This window comes from Cervus elaphus, chromosome 9 (genome assembly GCF_910594005.1).
Source record: "Cervus elaphus chromosome 9, mCerEla1.1, whole genome shotgun sequence".
NCBI classification, from domain to species: domain Eukaryota; kingdom Metazoa; phylum Chordata; class Mammalia; order Artiodactyla; family Cervidae; genus Cervus; species Cervus elaphus.
In genome coordinates this window covers 80,404,289-80,421,052 of record NC_057823.1, presented here as the reverse complement: position 1 = coordinate 80,421,052, position 16,764 = coordinate 80,404,289, and the positions used below count along the sequence as shown (strand labels likewise).

At 44.3% G+C, this 16,764-nt stretch overlaps 1 protein-coding gene across 3 annotated transcripts in view; it reads right to left on the bottom strand.

Annotated features, from left to right (window-relative positions):
• Positions 1-16,764, bottom strand: part of TENM2 (teneurin transmembrane protein 2) — a 1,355,200-nt gene that overhangs the window by 151,119 nt on the left and 1,187,317 nt on the right. For all 3 annotated transcript variants that reach the window (XM_043913490.1, XM_043913492.1, XM_043913491.1), the window contains 3 exons: positions 11,692-11,886; positions 5,379-5,579; positions 3,484-3,669 (listed from right to left, as the gene is read on the bottom strand). In XM_043913490.1, the coding sequence (XP_043769425.1) occupies positions 3,484-3,669; positions 5,379-5,579; positions 11,692-11,886 (582 nt within the window). The remainder of the gene's footprint in view (positions 1-3,483; positions 3,670-5,378; positions 5,580-11,691; positions 11,887-16,764) is intronic.

Here is a 16,764-nt window from a genome sequence, read left to right as displayed (position 1 = left end):
CCTATTTCTCATCAATGCAATTCTGTAGATTTTAGCTAGCCTCTGTTTTTAACTTGTTAGAGGCAAAGTAAGTTCATTGCTTGGTAGAATTTAGCCTAGGATTGATTAAGCTAGCTCTACCAGTTAATGCTGAAATGTGATAACTTGTATTTAAATTTTCAGCAATTTGTATTAAATATCCAAGTGTAATTGGGTTGAAAAATTCTAGAAATGCATTTGACCAACTATGGATAGATTCTGGTGATTCCACTTGACTGAGTTGTAGAGGCTGTGCTTTCATTCTCATCCCTGCCCCTCCCCAACCCCAGCATCTATCTTCTTGCTTCCTTCAGCAACATACACGTGATACACAAGGACTGACGTGAACTGTTTAGCTGACTATTTGCAATGACCCTAAGAAAGCCGTTGCACCATGACCTTTTGAAAACAACCACAGACAACCCAGAGTACCCCCACTCTAAGCACCCGCTGCTTTGTCTTACCCCAAACCTGCCGATGCCTTTTTTGTAGACTAGGTGCTGTTTCATTCTTATTTATTTTCTATTTTCAAAACACAGCATTTGAGGCTCTGCTTGAAAGGAACCAAAGAGCCTCACTTTCCTTTCTGACTGTCAGTATCCCTGAGGAGGAGGACTGATTCTGGGCTTGTAAATTGTGGCATTTACTTAAAGTGAATTGACAGGAGTGTCTGCTCAAAATAAAAGACTAAAACTCCATGAAACAGCCGTAGGGGCAGAGGTTGAAAAGCAAAAGGCGCAATTATGTGTGTACGAACACCTCTAGATTTTGAATAGCAAATCTCACCAAACCAAGATATGCTTGGCTTTTTTTGAGCAAAGCCCCAGTGAACATATTAATAAATCTATGAGGAGATGGCACAGATCCTACTAAGAAAACCATAGAGCCCTAATTTCTCACAAGGACAGACACTGGTGATAAAGACCTTTATAACTTAAGTAGTGCAAGCTCATGAAGTCACATGAGATCATAATTCTCAAGGAGAAACCTTCCTGGGATGTCACTAGCTTCACTGGGGGACCTTTACTTGGCGTATAAATTTGCACCTTTCTCTGTCTCTCAAGAGTTCATGGTGATGTGAAACTTGAACCAAACGCTTCAAGTAGCAAAAACACCTTTCTCTAATTCATCCCACCCAAAGGGCTAACTAGAATCATCTCCTGTGCTCTGTTGCCTGCCACATCCTCACCATCTTCTATGAGACTCAAGTTACCATCTTTCCCTCTCATTTTCAAAGACCACGGAGACATTTCCATGCCACAGTTGTTTTCTCTCTCCTCACTCTCTGTGACATCTGGACCTTTCCCTTTCTCTTGGCCCCTGATGTCCTTCAAGTCACATTTGGTGTCCTTTCCCTAAAGTGAGTTGCTGACCCTCTTCTCTTTTTTCCTCTCTCTACCCAGACCGGTGCAACTCTCCAATTCAGGTGTGAGCCGGTTTTTTTCCAGTATGTTTTGCACCAGACAGCAAAGGGCTTCACGGACCATGCTGCAATTACTCAAGGCTGAGGAGTGGTGCAGAAGCTGACAATACATCGAACACATGGGTGGGGCTGCCCTCAACTAACACCTTGTATAATGGACACTGAAACTGAAGTTTCATATAATTGTCATGTGTCAGGAAATATTTTTCTTTCAACCCTTAAAAAAATGTGACAACTATTCTTAGCTCGTAAGTCACAGAAAAACAGGCAGCAGGCTGGATTTGGCCCCCTTCAGCCTAGAGTTTTCCAAGCTTCGCTCTAATCCATCAGCATGTGAGCTCTTCCCAGAGTGGAGATGGGTTGTAGGATGGAGAAGGCCAGCAGGCATCCCTGTGGGATGCTAAACCCTTGGCAGGTGTGAGGTGGGGGGAAAAGGGGAGGTTGAGGCTGGGTTGTGTGAACTGAGAGAAAGTGGAATTTTCCACCTAAAGGTTATTGGTTGGCAAGAGCTCTTTTGGGGAGGAAGACTGAGGGCAATGGAGGCATGGGGGGAGAGTCTGTATACACATCACACCAAGCATGCAAAAGTGATTTCAAGAGGAGCACCCCTAAAGAGCAGGAGCTATTGGTAATGATTTTAAACTGTCTGGATATTGGGCTGTACGCATCCTTCCCTTGAGAGCCTGCTGAATTTTCCCCCAGACTGCAGGGAACTGTAAATGAAAGCAGCTGCAGGGGGGGAGGGGGGCATGGGATCTGGAGCATCATTGAGAGATTGCAAAAACAATTCACTGCCAACAGACTGTCCCGGCAGGGTCCCAGTGCTACGGTCAAGGCCTGGATAGGCACGCTGCCCTATCTAATGCCCAATTAGATGGAATTAGGGGAAACCAAGTGCAAAGAGCACTTTATCTCTGCTTGACCACCCAAATGAACAGCATGGGAAACTGAGTCTGCTCTCATGAGTCAGCCCTGGACCAGAGTATAATCCTGCCTTTTACTCCAGGCGCTTGGGGTCTTGAGGTTAGGGCAGATGGGAGGGCCCCCAACTCAATGGCTAGAATCAAAGGTAAGTTCAAGGGGACAAGTTAGTAGCTTGGATGGAAACTTCTCTGAGAGTGTCCATGCCAGCCAGTGGCTTCAGCCAGGCTTGGCATGAAATCAACCCTAGATCTGACCTAATTGAATAACAAATGCAAAAAAAAAAAAAAAAAAAAAAAAGCTAACCCCAACTGTCTAAGAGATGTGGAAAGCCAGAGGGCAATCACTCCCATCTCCTCAATTAAAGGGATAACTGGTATAATGAATCCAGTTTTGTCCTACCCCAAACCACAATAATGACAAAAAAGAAACCAAAATGGAATAAAGTTGAGAACTACTACTTCTTAACAAAGAAAATGACCTGTAGAGACATACTCTCAATCATGAAGCTTATATAGAGATGTGGCTGAGTGAGAATGAAATGGGGTCAAAGCAGGAGACATTCACTGATGGTCATGGTGGTAGGCAGGAGCCCAAAGGCAAAGTCTTTGTCTTTGGACAGCTAGAGGATGCTCAAACTTATTACAACTGGTACCTGGTTACCCAGGAAACCTGGGAGCCCAGCCTGCATCCAACCTGATCTAAAAGAAGTGAGTTCCATTGTTGCCACCAAGCAAGGATCCAGTGATCCAACCAGCTGGGAGGATATTCAGAGAGGGGAGACCTGTAGACCGCAGTTACTTGGGGTACTTAAAACCTCCAGGTCCTGACAATTTCCCATGCGTGTGCATTTCTCTCTTCCCCTGGTCAGTAATTTGGATGGGTTTTCTTCTAATCTGGTCCCTTTCCTCCCAATCTGGAATTCTGGGAAGCAGGGAAAATCTTTTCCAATCAGGACCACACTTTTCCCTTCCCTACGCCCCCGGGGAGATTTGAGAGGCAGCAGGAAGCATTGTGTCCCTGAGGGAACAGCCGGTTGCAACGCACGACCATCACTATAGATCTACGATTTATGAAAATAAAGCAATATGTGCCTGTTTCGGTGCCTGCCGTTTGCCTACCAATGGTGCAGTGTTCACCATTCCAGCCCTCTCGGCATTCACATTTGCCATCTTTACAGGTCCCGTGCTCAATGCAGCGGGGGTGGCAGACGCGCTGGTCGCAAGCTGCGCCTGTCCAGCCCTCTTCACAGCGGCAGGCTCCCCCGATGCAGACGCCGTGAGTGCCACAGTCTACTGAGCACACTTCTGGAAGAAAAACAATGATTACAGCTCAACACCACCTCTGGCGAAACCCTCCATGGGAGACCAGACCACAAGCATGGCCGGGGTCCCTGGAACCGGCCAAAGGCCCATGTCATCTTGGGCGGCCTGTCTCTCCACTGGCCGGGTATTCATTCATGGTTAGGTAGTTTCTAGAGCAGTGTTCTCAGAGGGAGACCCCTGGACTGGCTGCATCAACCATCACTTGGGAACTATGTAGAGATGCAACTTCTTATGCCTTGGTTGGTCCTCCTGGCTTAGAAACACAGGGAGTGAGACTCAGAAATTTGTTTCACTATGTCCTCCAAGTGTTTCTGATGCACGGTGAAGTGTAAGGACCACGGTTCTGGGGCGGGACACCATCCCAGGAAGAGGTCAGACACTGCCCATCTGGTTTGGCAAAGCTCCCTGGGAGGTGCCCACCTGAAAAGATACCCATGGAGCCTGACTCCCTGGCCAGCTGGGACATCTTTCCCTGTTGAGAGCCTGTATTGCCCCAAAGCCAGTTGGGGCCCCAGCAGCTCCATCCACACAGGAGGATGGCAGACCCAGCTGTCACCCAGATCGGCTTTGTGGTGGCCACTGGGAACACTCTAACTGTGCTGCATTTACACAGCTTCTTTCTCAAAGGAGCTCAAAGTCTTTTGTGGTTGGGGAGGAGACAGACAGACAGATATGCACTCTCTGGCGTTCCAGACCTCTCACTCGAGGACAAGCACGTGCCAGACACTCATCCTTGCAACAGACTACGAAGGGAGGCGTGGCTCATCAGGCCTGGGGAGGGGGCCACACCAGGAGGGTCAGTGACTCAGCGAGTCGGCTGCACAGCTGGGCCTTGGATCCAGGGCTGCCCGGCCCTCCCCATCCTCTGTAGCATTTGGCCTGGGCCACTAGTCTCAGAATTGAAGCCAGAGATGAGGGGGCTGAGAAGACACCCAAAATAGCCCATTTTAATGGAATCTTCCTTTTTTTTTTTCCCCCCTTCTGGAATGAAATATTCACTTCTTTCCCATTGTAGCAAAGCTTCACATAGGTTCCCTTTCTGATTGCCATGGCAATCTGACAGCTGTCTCACTACCCAGAGGAAGGGGGCGGAAAGATGATGGCTTGCTTGGATAGGTGCTGTCAGTGTGAATGGAACCGTTCTTGGAGAGGTGGGGACTGGCCTGAACTGTTGAACCGTTCCATTTTAAGGTCACTTGGGAGGGAAGACACATACTCTTAATTTTAGGAAAATAAAGTGTATGGTGCAACTTCATTATTTTCCTGTCACTAGAGTATTGCAGAGCTTTATAACATGTTCACCCAGGACCCCGAGGGAGCCTCTTTTCTGTTTTATAGGACATTCCATTCAGTTCATCTGGGACTGAATTGTTCTGTTTTGTTTTCTAGTACCTTTAGGGAGTGTACATAAGAAAGCTCTAATGCAAATGGAAGCGTCCCTCCCGGGCCCCTCGTCCATTTGCAGTGATGAAACCAACAAGGCACAAGAACCTATATGGGATTTGTTTGTATGTTTCTTAAGGATCAAAGCCTTCAGGACTGAGAACAGAGTAAGAGAGGTACTATACAACTGACCAAAGTCCCTCCCTCCCGAGCTAAGTACAAAGAGTTGATTCCCATCTGTGTGGGCTCATGGGAGGAACACAAGGTGTGAGTGTTGGGAGAAGCGAGGAGGAAACCTCTTGACTTACCGACGGAGCAGTCGGGACCCATCCAGTTGGGATCGCAGCTGCAGAGGCCAGTATCTGGGAGGTACGTGCCATGCCCACTACACTGGTCTGGGCACTGGACCCTCGCCAGCTCACAGTTGAGACCACCCCAGCCAGGGCTGCAAAGGCATTCTCCATTTACACAGACCCCATGGCTGGAGCAGGTAGGATCCAAGCAATCAACTGAAAAAAACAGAGGGGGAAAAGTACTGATCACTCATGGGGGAGGGGACGTGAAACACCAGTCGAGAGCTGAATGGACCAGTGGTTCATCAATTCCTTTCCACCTGCAAGAAAATGCAGCAGCCCCAGTAATACTTATGTGGCCCTTTGAAGAAGACCCATACAGAATGAAAGATTTTTAATTTGTTAAAATACTACATCTCAAACTTGAAGAGAATGTAAAGGAAAAAGGGGGATTTCTCAAGCCGGATTAGAGGAACTGAATACAGAGTTGTGTCATCCAACTTTGAGAGCTTTGTAAGGTTGTTAAGTAATAGTATCTTAACTGAACCACATCGGGGCTTCTGAGACTGCACCATGAATGCTGGTTATATCTTTACATGTATCACCAAACCCAATCATCACTCACTATTGGAAAGAAGAGTCAAGAGGCTCAGTCTAACTTCACTAATACTTGACTTCAGAAGGTACCAGAAGATGAAAAAGAAAACCAGTGAGACTCATACATGAGTCACTTTCCTAATTAAGTTTCACTTAGGATAAGTCTAAAGCTAGTGTTCACTCTCTGAGCACATATCTACTCAAGAAGTTAGTAAATGTACAGGATGGAAGAGGTGAAAGTGATAGTCACTCAGTTGTGTCCGACTCTGTGACCCCAGGTACTTGCCAGGCTTCTCTGTTCATGGGATCCTCCAAGCAAGAATACTGGAGTGGGTTGCCATTTCCTTCTCCAGGGGATCTTCCCAACCCAGGGAAGGAACCTGGGTCTCCTGCATGTAAAAGCAGAGTCTTTACTGCCTGAGCTACCAGGGAAGCCCAGAGAAAGTGAAGCTGGGTATGGAAATGATCCCAAAGGGGTAATCTTCCTATACATAGTCATGAGTGGACTGGATGGGCCAGTCTCTGGCTGTGTCACTGACCCTTCCACAGACCGTTAATCAGACAAATTAATGATCAGATTCCTGTCACTGTTGTTCTGGCCAGTTTCATGGTCTGATTGCTTGGCTATCTCAGTAATCAGGGTGGTTATACACACAGTAGTAACTTGAAGATTATTACTTTGGAATCAACTCAGAGTGAGAAGAGGAATGAGATGCAAAGGCTAGTTCTCTAGGACAGGACTTTTTTTTTTTTAAGGACAGGACTTTTTGTATGAGAATGTGACCCCAAACTAGGACATCCATCTAGCTTGTGCAGTGCAAGTGTTAGTCGCTCAGTCATATCTGACTCTTTGCAATCCCATGGACTGTAGCCCTTCATGCTCTTCTGTCAATGGGATTCTCCGGGCAAGCATACTGGCGTGGGTGGTCATTCCCATCTCCAGGGGATCTTCCTGATCCAAGAACCCTGTATTGCAGACAGATTCTTTACTGTCTGAGCCACCAGGAAAGCCACCCCCGCTCCCCCCATTTAGCTTACAGGTAGGTAAACACAGCTTTTCAAAGGATGACCAGCTTCCTTAGGTATTCCTAGAAAATGATGCAGTGGCATTTGGAGGAAAGAACACTGTACACCGTGGGGTTTCAGTGGTGACTAGTGATCTTGCATGAGGCTTAGATGTTCCCTTGTGGATCATGGCAATGGGGGAGTGTCTTATGATCTTATTTCACTAAGACATACATTTCGCTCATTTTAACAGCTTGGAAATCAGGTCTGTTGGCATAGATTAAAGCATTTGCTTCTGCCATCATCTGGGGGCACAGCCAGCTTGAGATCACTTAAACCCTTTTCTTGATGTTTTCCGGGCCACATGATAGTGTAATTCAGTCCCTTGTATGAATGTGTGCCATCTTGTAGTTCAGATTCTCAGGGAAGATTTTGATTTCTCTCTTTTCCCAATGCCAAGAATGAAATAAGATTTTTGTCATCTCAATAGTTCACCATGACATTCAGATGGCAACCCCTTGGGGTCCCAGCTTTTTGTAGCGTAGTAGCTCTTTTTCTTTCTTATGATATACAAAGTAATGGTGTTATTTTAAAACTGATGGTACATCAGCTCCAAATATGGCATGATTTAGATTACCCGAACTACTTCATTCTGGGGGACATCAGACTCCAGGAACTTGGATTTAACTGAATTCATGATATTCCATGAAGCTTCCAAAGAGTACCTCTGCCTTCAGGCAAAAAGTAAGAATTTTCAGTGTTAAGAGATGTTCCTTAGGATCCCATTTGGACCTTCTCAGGAAGATACTATTTATGCAAATCAGCTCCAAATTATTTGAGCCATGAGGAAACAAAAGCTGCCACTGATTTTTTTTTTTCCAATCAGGAATACTATCTCAGAAAGGTACATTTCAGTGATTTATACTCAGAGATGTTTATGATGTTACTTGCTCTGATTACAACCACTTTCAGGCTGAATTCATTCTCTTGAGGACTAGTACTCCTGATGACATCAACCCTTTCTGATACTTTCTAATTTGCTCCATTCAGTCAGGTGGAGCACATGTGGCTGGAAACGAACTGAAAGTTTCCAACACATGGAAGACACTCACAAAGAGGCTGTGCAATGCCCTTGACATTGCATGCCTTGCCCAGTCAAGGGAATATAGTAGGTGCTCAATACACATCTGCTGAGAGGATGAACAGCAGACTCTGCCATAAGCATTGTTGTTAACAAGATAAATTTTCAGTGAGAAGGACTGACTGACAAGAAGGACAAAAGGGTGCTAACAACGTCTTGCTTTGGGGAAGAATGTAGTGTAATTTGGAATCTGCAAAATATGAACTCACTTGTTAAGCAACAATCTTGCCCATATTCTTTTCATAAAAGAAAACCCCAAAGTTCTGTCTTCATTTCGGACATAGAGAAAGCAACAAGTACATGAAAATACCTGTGTGCTGTGCACCTCAATAATGACTCTCCATCTATAATTAGCCACTTAAAATGTTTGGTGAGGTGCCAAGAGCTAGGAGCTTTCAAAAAACTGAAGAAATTGTAATATAATCATTTTCTTAAAAGGATGACATAAAAAGTAATATACCAAAAAAAAAAAAAAAAGTAAGGAAAGAAAATGGCACTTTTCTTCCAGATTTAAATTAGCTTTCTCTGCTCTATCCTGAATTACAGTGTGAAGGAAGGAGGAAAATCCACTGAGATTTATTAGCCTTGGAGTGGAATGTCATCAAAAGAACCATTTGTTGCATCTAGAGATGGGAGATAACTCTTTCTCTGGTCACTGAGACCAGTAAATATGCCCTTTGTGCTACATAATTACAGCAGCCGATAGAATAACTAAATTCAGACTTTAAGGGGAATAGTTTCACTATGAATTTTAAATTTGGTTCCAATTTCATAAGGTGGTCTTGTGGTCACGTCCTTAGAGTCTTCAGCAGGCAGGAGGGAGGATGGCATTTTACGAAGCTTTATAAATAGAAACAGTGTTATACTTAAAAGGGGGACAGTGGCCTTTACCAGCTAAGTACCATGTGCCTTATACCACCAGCCCCTTGGCAGCTGAAATCATTAGAACTCATTTAGTCTTGGGCCCTCTGTAGGTTTGACAAAAAAGGATTGTGAATGCAATTTTTATCCCTAAGGATAAAAAAGGAGGTCAAGGAGTTTTACAAACAATATGTACTATAAACCCCTGAAGAACCATGAATTACATTTATGAAGTTAAATGTCATTGAAAAATGACTCAACCATGAAACTGACATGAAAACATGGCTGACTTAAACTAATATGTCAATTCCTCTCTCGTCACCTTCCCACTCCCCCAGATATCATTGAGTGAAACCTCACGAATCTGTCCTTTCATTTTCTTGTGCAAATTTGGTAATAGTACAACAATGTTTAGGCAGCAAAAACAGAGGATGGCAGCTATTGATTTCATTGCCATGGCCATTTCAGGTAAATTGTTTGAACGTTATGACTATGATGAATATCAAAGGAAAAAAAGCTAAATGGAAGAAAAAGTGCTGATCCAGGCTTTCTGATTCCATTTCCTGTTTTGAAAACAGCATATGAATCATTTCGGTTCATTCTTTTGGGGTAGCAGAAATCAATAGAGGAAACTTCATCCTTTCATAATGATCCACGTGACTTCCTTGTTTTGTTGGATGTTTAATTCATTCCAAACATTTAAATAAGACCAGTTGGGACAGTGAGAACGTTGAGAAATTACTTGAAATTCCACTCATACAGATACACACAAGCCTTCCTGGACAGAAAAAATTCTAAGATGTGCAATGCCATGGTTCTATCACTATCCTCTTGCCAAATGATGTATGCAAAGGGTCGTTTTAACCTTTCTTGTCGTATTATTGGCCTCTCCCATGTTTGCACAAAATGAAGCTTTGCCTCCTGCAGTCCATTTATCTTTAAGAACTTTGACCTTTTTATTAAATCAGCACTTCCTCCATCCAAACTCCCAATTTGGTTTTATGATGCAGACAGAGGGAGGAAGCCTACTTTTTATAATAGAAGAAAAAATAGAGAGTTGAGTAAGTGATGACCTGGGGCGGGGGGTCACTCTCCTGGGTCCCATTAAGGGCACTAGCACTGATGTATTGGAAAATCTTAGAAGAATACTGTCACGGAAGCGGAGCCTTGTGAAAATAGTTCTAAAAACCATGAAATGGGAGATGTTACAACGGGAGCTTTTGTACGCTTTTCTAAGGGTAAGCCATTGTCATTCCTCTGTAGTGAGGGCTGTAATGGTTGGTGAGTTTGTACAAAAACCCAGAGATCTGTAAAATAACAGGATGAGAGAACAGATCCACTTGCATCTAGGAACCTCGTGGCATCTGAGGTCCATTCTTAATCAGCTTGGCAGTGAGAAGCTGAGAGAGAACATGGGTATCTGGCATTCAAGGATCTTTTCCGGGGAGACATCCTGGGTGGTCATCTCAAGCTGTTTCTTATGGGGGAGGCAGTGGGCTTCACTCCTCCCCTGAATTTGTTGGGCGAGTGAATGCTTATTTTTTCCAGTGGGAGGATGGGAGAGGAAGAGCTGTTTGGGTTGCATGGGGACATTTCACCAGGAGATGGACTGAGTGGAAAGATGTTGAAGACTTCCAATGCAAAGGCTGAGGAGCAGGTGAGGTTCTGAGAAGAATGGCTTTTTACCTTCCTACCAATGGGGGTTGATTCTTTATATGGGAAGATGCAATAGATGGGCAACTACAGCCCATAGGCTGGAAGGCCAAACACAGAGGGGAAGGCTGACAGGCAGCTTGGCCGAGTTCCATTGCCATGCAGGTCCCAACACTTGGCTACCAAACGACTTTTAGAAGCACCAACTGGAGTAACCAGGACTACATAGAGCTCGTTTCTGAACACCTCCAGAGGGGTGCTCTTTCCCTCTATTCCTGCATTTTCTCCTCCAAACCTCCCTCTTTCAATCGCTAAGCCTGATCTCTGATCATGTTTCGTCAAACTGGATTTAGCTGATTACATCCTCTGATTCCCCCTCTCCTCCGCCATGTGCTAGAGGCCACTTCAAAGCATAGAGTGAGCTCCTCGGGACTTATCAAATCCCAGCTTTCTCACTGCACACCCTCTCTCCTCTGGCTCTGTGACCGCAGGTAACCAGGATCATTTGCTCTATGTGGTGTCTCTAAACGACATGGGTACCTATCGTCTCTCAAGCCTGACTGCCTTCTATGGATATGAATTTTTGCAGAAATATTTACACAGACATATATGGATCTGAGATTACCAGGGACAGGTTTTTTTTTTTTTTTTTTTTTAAAGCTTTGGGGAAGGGAGGAGAATTAAGGATTCTTGCTTGTTCTTATTGGATAGCGTAATTCTCAATGTAGAGGGCTTTAAATAAAGCAGAAAAAAAAGAAGAGAAGAGGGGAAGGGGAAGGAAGGAAAAGGAACAGAAAGAGCAGGAAGGGGAGGAAGTAGAAGGAGAGAGAAGACAGAAAAACAAAGGAAAAAGAGAAAAGGAGCTAATTATCACAAAGGAGGGGAAAACAGACCATGCCTTTCAGAGCCACCCTTAAGCTCACTCTCTCAAGTTCTACAATTTAAGAAGTTCATCAAAGCTGAGGGGTTTGAAATGTAAAATGTTTCCTTCCTTTGCAAAACAGGGAGCCAGGACTAGGCTCGTCAGCAAAGGTCCAGACCTGCAGACACCAGCCCCGCCCGCGGGCTTACCTTCCTCGCAGTGCTCGCCCTTGTAGCCGGCTGAGCAGACGCAGTTGCCGTCAATGCAGGAGCCGTGGCCTCCGCAGGAAGGGTCAATGCACTGATTCATGGGCACGTCGCACTCCGCGCCTTTCCAGCCGCTGTAGCACTGGCACGTCCCCTTGGAGTACTGTCCGTTCCCGCTGCACAGCACGGGGCAGGCGGCTGCAAAGCGCGGAGACAGAGCACCAGGTCAGGGGGGCCAGGGCTCGAAGGACTGTGTCAGCCTACAGAGCGGAGCCCGCTGGGCATCTCAGCTCTGCCTGTGCTGCTCTGGGCTGGGGACTTGGGCCACGGGCTCGGCAGAGCCATTTTCAAATAAACAATCACCACCACCACAGAAATGCTACTAATGATCACTAATAAGAACCTGCCGTATAGCACAGGGGACTCTACTCAATACTCTGTAATGATCTATATGGGAAAAGACTCTAAATATGAGTGGACATATGTCTAACTGATTCGCTTTGCTGTACTGCAGAAACTAATAGAACATTCTAAGTCAACTATACTCCAATAAAAATTAATTCTAAAATGCTACTGATAAAAGCAGTTATCATCAACTGAATGCTTATTATACTCTGGGCATGGCATAAGATGCTTTAGGTACAATTTACTGCTGAATCGTCATTATCAGCCAGTGAGGTGGAGTTAGAATCACAATCCCATTTTATAGGTGAAGCTCAGACTGGGGAAAGTACTTTGCTGAAATCACAAAATTCAACAGTAGGGGGTCCCATGGGAAACCAGGTTGCTTCACCTCTTAAGCTGTGCCCTTAACTAAGCCGCAAGGACAAGCAAGTACTGTTGCTGTTGTTGGTAATGGGGATCGGGACCCATTTTGCTGAATATTTTACCTTCAGATTAGTCAACTGCTATTCCTGGTAAGTTTATGTTCATTAAAAAGGAAGGGGATGGGCCAGTGTTGAGACACAACTTCTCTATGCTTCACTTTCCTTATCTAGACCACAAAGAAATAACTGTGCCTACCCCAAAGGGTGATGTGTGACAAAGAATAAAGAGGAAAGATGTCTGGCCTTAAAAAAAAAAAAAATGACGGGGAGGGCAGGTTAAAGACACGGATCTTTAGCAGTTCTTATCAGCAGGGACCCTCTTTCATTTGTTGAGATGAAGAAGGCCGACAATCAGAGGGGATGGCCTGGTATGAATTACCAGCCATTCTCACCAGTTTGGCTTCAATTATGCCGATACTGCCCCTTTGGAGGTCATTAAGAGTGGGATTTTGGTGGTCACCTTCAGGCTTTGGGCTTTTCACTTCAGGATCAGTTTGTAAAGAATCTGAATTTCCAGCCTGCCTTCTGTTGTTCAGTTACTAAGTCATGTCTGACTCTTTGTGACCCTGTGGACTGCAGCACGCCAGGCTTCCCTGTCCTTCACTATCTCCCGGAGTTTGCTCAAATTCATGTCCATTGAACTAGTGACGCTATCTAACCACCTCATCCTCTGCCACCCCCTTCTTCTTTTGCCTTCTGGAGGAGGGAATGGCAAACCACTCCAGTATTCTTGTGGCGAGAACCCCATGAATAGTACAAAAGGCAAAAAGATATGAGCCCCCCAGGTCAGAAGGTGGGGAAGAGTGGAGGGCAATTAGTAATGGCTCCAAAAAGAATGGAGATGCTGGGCCAAAGTGGAAATGATGCTCAGCTGTGGATGTGCCTGGTGCTAAAAGTAAAGTCCAATGCCATGAAGAACAATATTGCATAGGAACTTGGAATGTTAGGTCTATGAATCAAGGTAAATTGGATGTGGTCAAGCAGGAGATGGCAAGAGTGAATATATCAGCATCTTAGGAATCAGTGAACTAAAATGGACAGGAATGGGTGAATTTAATCCGACAACCATATCATTATATCTACTACTATGGACAAGAATCTCTTAGAAGAACTTGGCTTTTAGTGTAAGCCTAAAATCAGGACACTGTCCCAGGTTATGGAACTGGCATTCAGAGACCTTCAGAAATGACCTACAGAGGTGTTTTTAGTGATTCCTGGTTTATCTGTGATTTGTAATGCAGTGGCTCCAAGAATTCTACAGTCACACATGTGTGTACAACTGGAATGGTCTCCCCATCCCCTGATGTGATACCATATCTAATCAGATCACTCCATAATAATGGCCCCACCCACCTTATCAATCCTCTTTTGTTGTCATGCTGTTTATTTTTTTTATAGTAATTCATTCTTCATCTGTGAGTGTTTAATTTCCCAAAGATATAGTAAATTACTAAAGGTCAAGATTATGGTTATCATTGTTGATTTTCTTCTAGTGCTACATTCATCAATGTTGCCTTGATTGAGTAAATATTTCTATTACGTTCCTGATTCATTCAGGGATTCCCAAGTGGTGAGGGTGTGGGCAAGCACTACATGGTCATTTCTGAAAGGTGTGGAAAGAACAATTTCTAGAGTGGACCTCATGTTGTACATACAATGCCTTTTTCTGGGGAAGGGTGTGTTGATGGTAATTGACCTTAATTATAAACTGACGTGAAACAAAAACATCTCAACAGTTGACATGTGATGGAGGGGCTATTTCTTCCCCTGCCCAACAGATGCTTTATAGTAGAATAGGTGAAAAAAAAAAGACCATTTCCAGTAGAATTCTTATCCTTATGACTCTATTAATACCAGAAAAGAAGAATGAGTTCAAAAGTGAGAACATCAAAGTTACATGTTAAATTTAGATAAAATCTCTCTAAATATAGAGAACTTGCCTTCTATTTTCAAGAGTGGAGAGACCCATAGAGCTGCTACCCATGCTGATTGTCTGTGAGAGGGGAGAGGGAAGAGTTTTAAACCAGGAAACCCGAGATTCAAAATTAGAGACTGTGTTAATATGAACAAGTATGAGAAATGCTGGGCTTTCTCAAAGTTTGCAGAGGGTTTCCAGGACAAAGTACACTGGTTCCATGTCAGTGCCCCATGATACACTCACGCTAAGCTCTAGGTCAGGGATGGCCACTGAGTACCCATGAGGCACTAGTCTCCCTTCCTGCACCTCTGCAGAGACAGATCAAAGCATTTTGCTTCCCTGAGTCTAGAAAAAGCCTGAAAACCTTCAATGTAGCGCCCTGCCTGGGACTTGGGAGCAGGCGGACAAGAACACTCACTTGCCCTTTCTGATCTAGGTAACACTGAAGATATCTCTTGGCGGGAAGACTTGAATAAGCACCATTTCTTACCCCCTGCCAGTCATGCACACTCAAGAGGGAAAAGAGTGAGAAGTGTGCGTATCTAGTGGGATGAGCTTCCAAGGGCTGTTTCTGACCTGAGGGTTAGAATCAGACTAGTTCTGGATGGCAGAGAAAGTTGCATTAAATCACCACCAATGGGCTTCCATTGTACATTCCTTCTGCCCCAAAGGTGGAAGAGGGTAAGAAGCAAAGAGGAAAAAATTATTGTCTTTATCAATTGAAAAATAAAGTTAGGATTATTTTCTTTGTTCATATTGAAACAGTTTCTCTTCTGCAAAAACTCTAAGGTGGTGAAAAAACATTGAATTCTCTAGAATGTAAGCATGGATTTTATTTAAAACCAGGTGCCTGGTTTAAAATGTGACCTACTTACATTTCTCAGGGGAAAAAAAGGGAGAACAGTCAGGTCAGAGAGTTCTCTACATTCTAAATGCAGCCTTCCTTCAATATGTTTGCTGCATGCTCACCGGGAGGGTGGTTAAAAAAATGCAAAACACTGTGATGTTCTCCAGAAAGCAGGACACTTGCCAGGCTCCACTGATGTCACATTAAAAAAAAAGAAAAAGTAGAAGGCAGGCTAAAGAAGCATGAAGCTCTCTAATTACCCATTTGCCATGGGACAGAGTGCAAATGCCAGATGAGCCCCCTCTGGTAGCCACTGATGACCTGCATCATAGAGAATTCCTTCCATCAGGGTAACTGACTCATCCTCAGACATAACTCAACCCAGAGCATCACAGGATGTAAGGCTCAGCCTGATCCTCACCTGGGAGGCTGCACATGAAGTAAGGACCTCCTGCGTTAATAACTTTTCTAACTAATTTTACTATCACTAAGTCTACAAGTTTTTTTTTTTTGTTTGTTTGTTTTTATAGCAAGTTATAGGACAGATATTTCTGACTCCACCTGCTTGCAAGTGATATGGAACAGAAGTGCAAAGAGCAAGGGTTTTGCTGCCGGAAAGATGTGGGTTCAAATCCTGACCCATCACTTACCAGCTGTGGGATTCTGACAAGATTATTGAACTTCTCTGAGACCCACATTTGCCATAAAAAAAAACTGTCTCTTTGAGTCGTTGGGAGCAGTATGTGTGCGATGATCTTTGAGGACTCCAAATGGTAACTGACACCTGGTATTTAAATCAATAGATGTTCCCTTGTGACATTCCAAACTGAGTCACCAAACTGACTTCCAGGTCTCAAAGGCACACACACCACCACCACCACAACTTGGAATAATACTAACAGAAAGATCTCATCTTGTTCTTCCCCTGGTTGTGGATGGGAGGTGGTTCTGTAATCGTAGTGGAAAGTTTTACGTCCCTGTCTCTCTTACCTCTTCCTAAGGCTTTAAAGGAGCATAGTACTGTACATCCAAATTTCTATTTAAAATTAATTAAAATGCACAAAGTGGCTATTCCTGTTTTAGTAAATCTAGTAAATGGAAGCTCTAAGACTCGTGCAGAAGAAAAATAAATTACCACTGCCACTAATGACTGACAAGTTACAGGCTGATGACAAAATTACGACACAATTTAGATTCACCTAAATGGTGTAAAACTCATTTTAGTGATTAAGCTGGAGCTCCGCACCCCCCTGCCCCACACCGCCCTAAAGTTCTCTGTAAAGGATGAAATGAATTATCCATGTTATTTACTCATTGGGAAGTAATAGGACAAGTCACTCATGTCTGCTGCTTTAAGTAAAATGGGTCCAATTTCCTTGGAGCTTGCAGTACAGGGAAGGAGGGAAGGCAGAGGGGGTTGAAGAGGACCAGTCAGCCAGACACACGGGGAACATGCCTGTATCTTGACAAGGCATTTGTGGGTT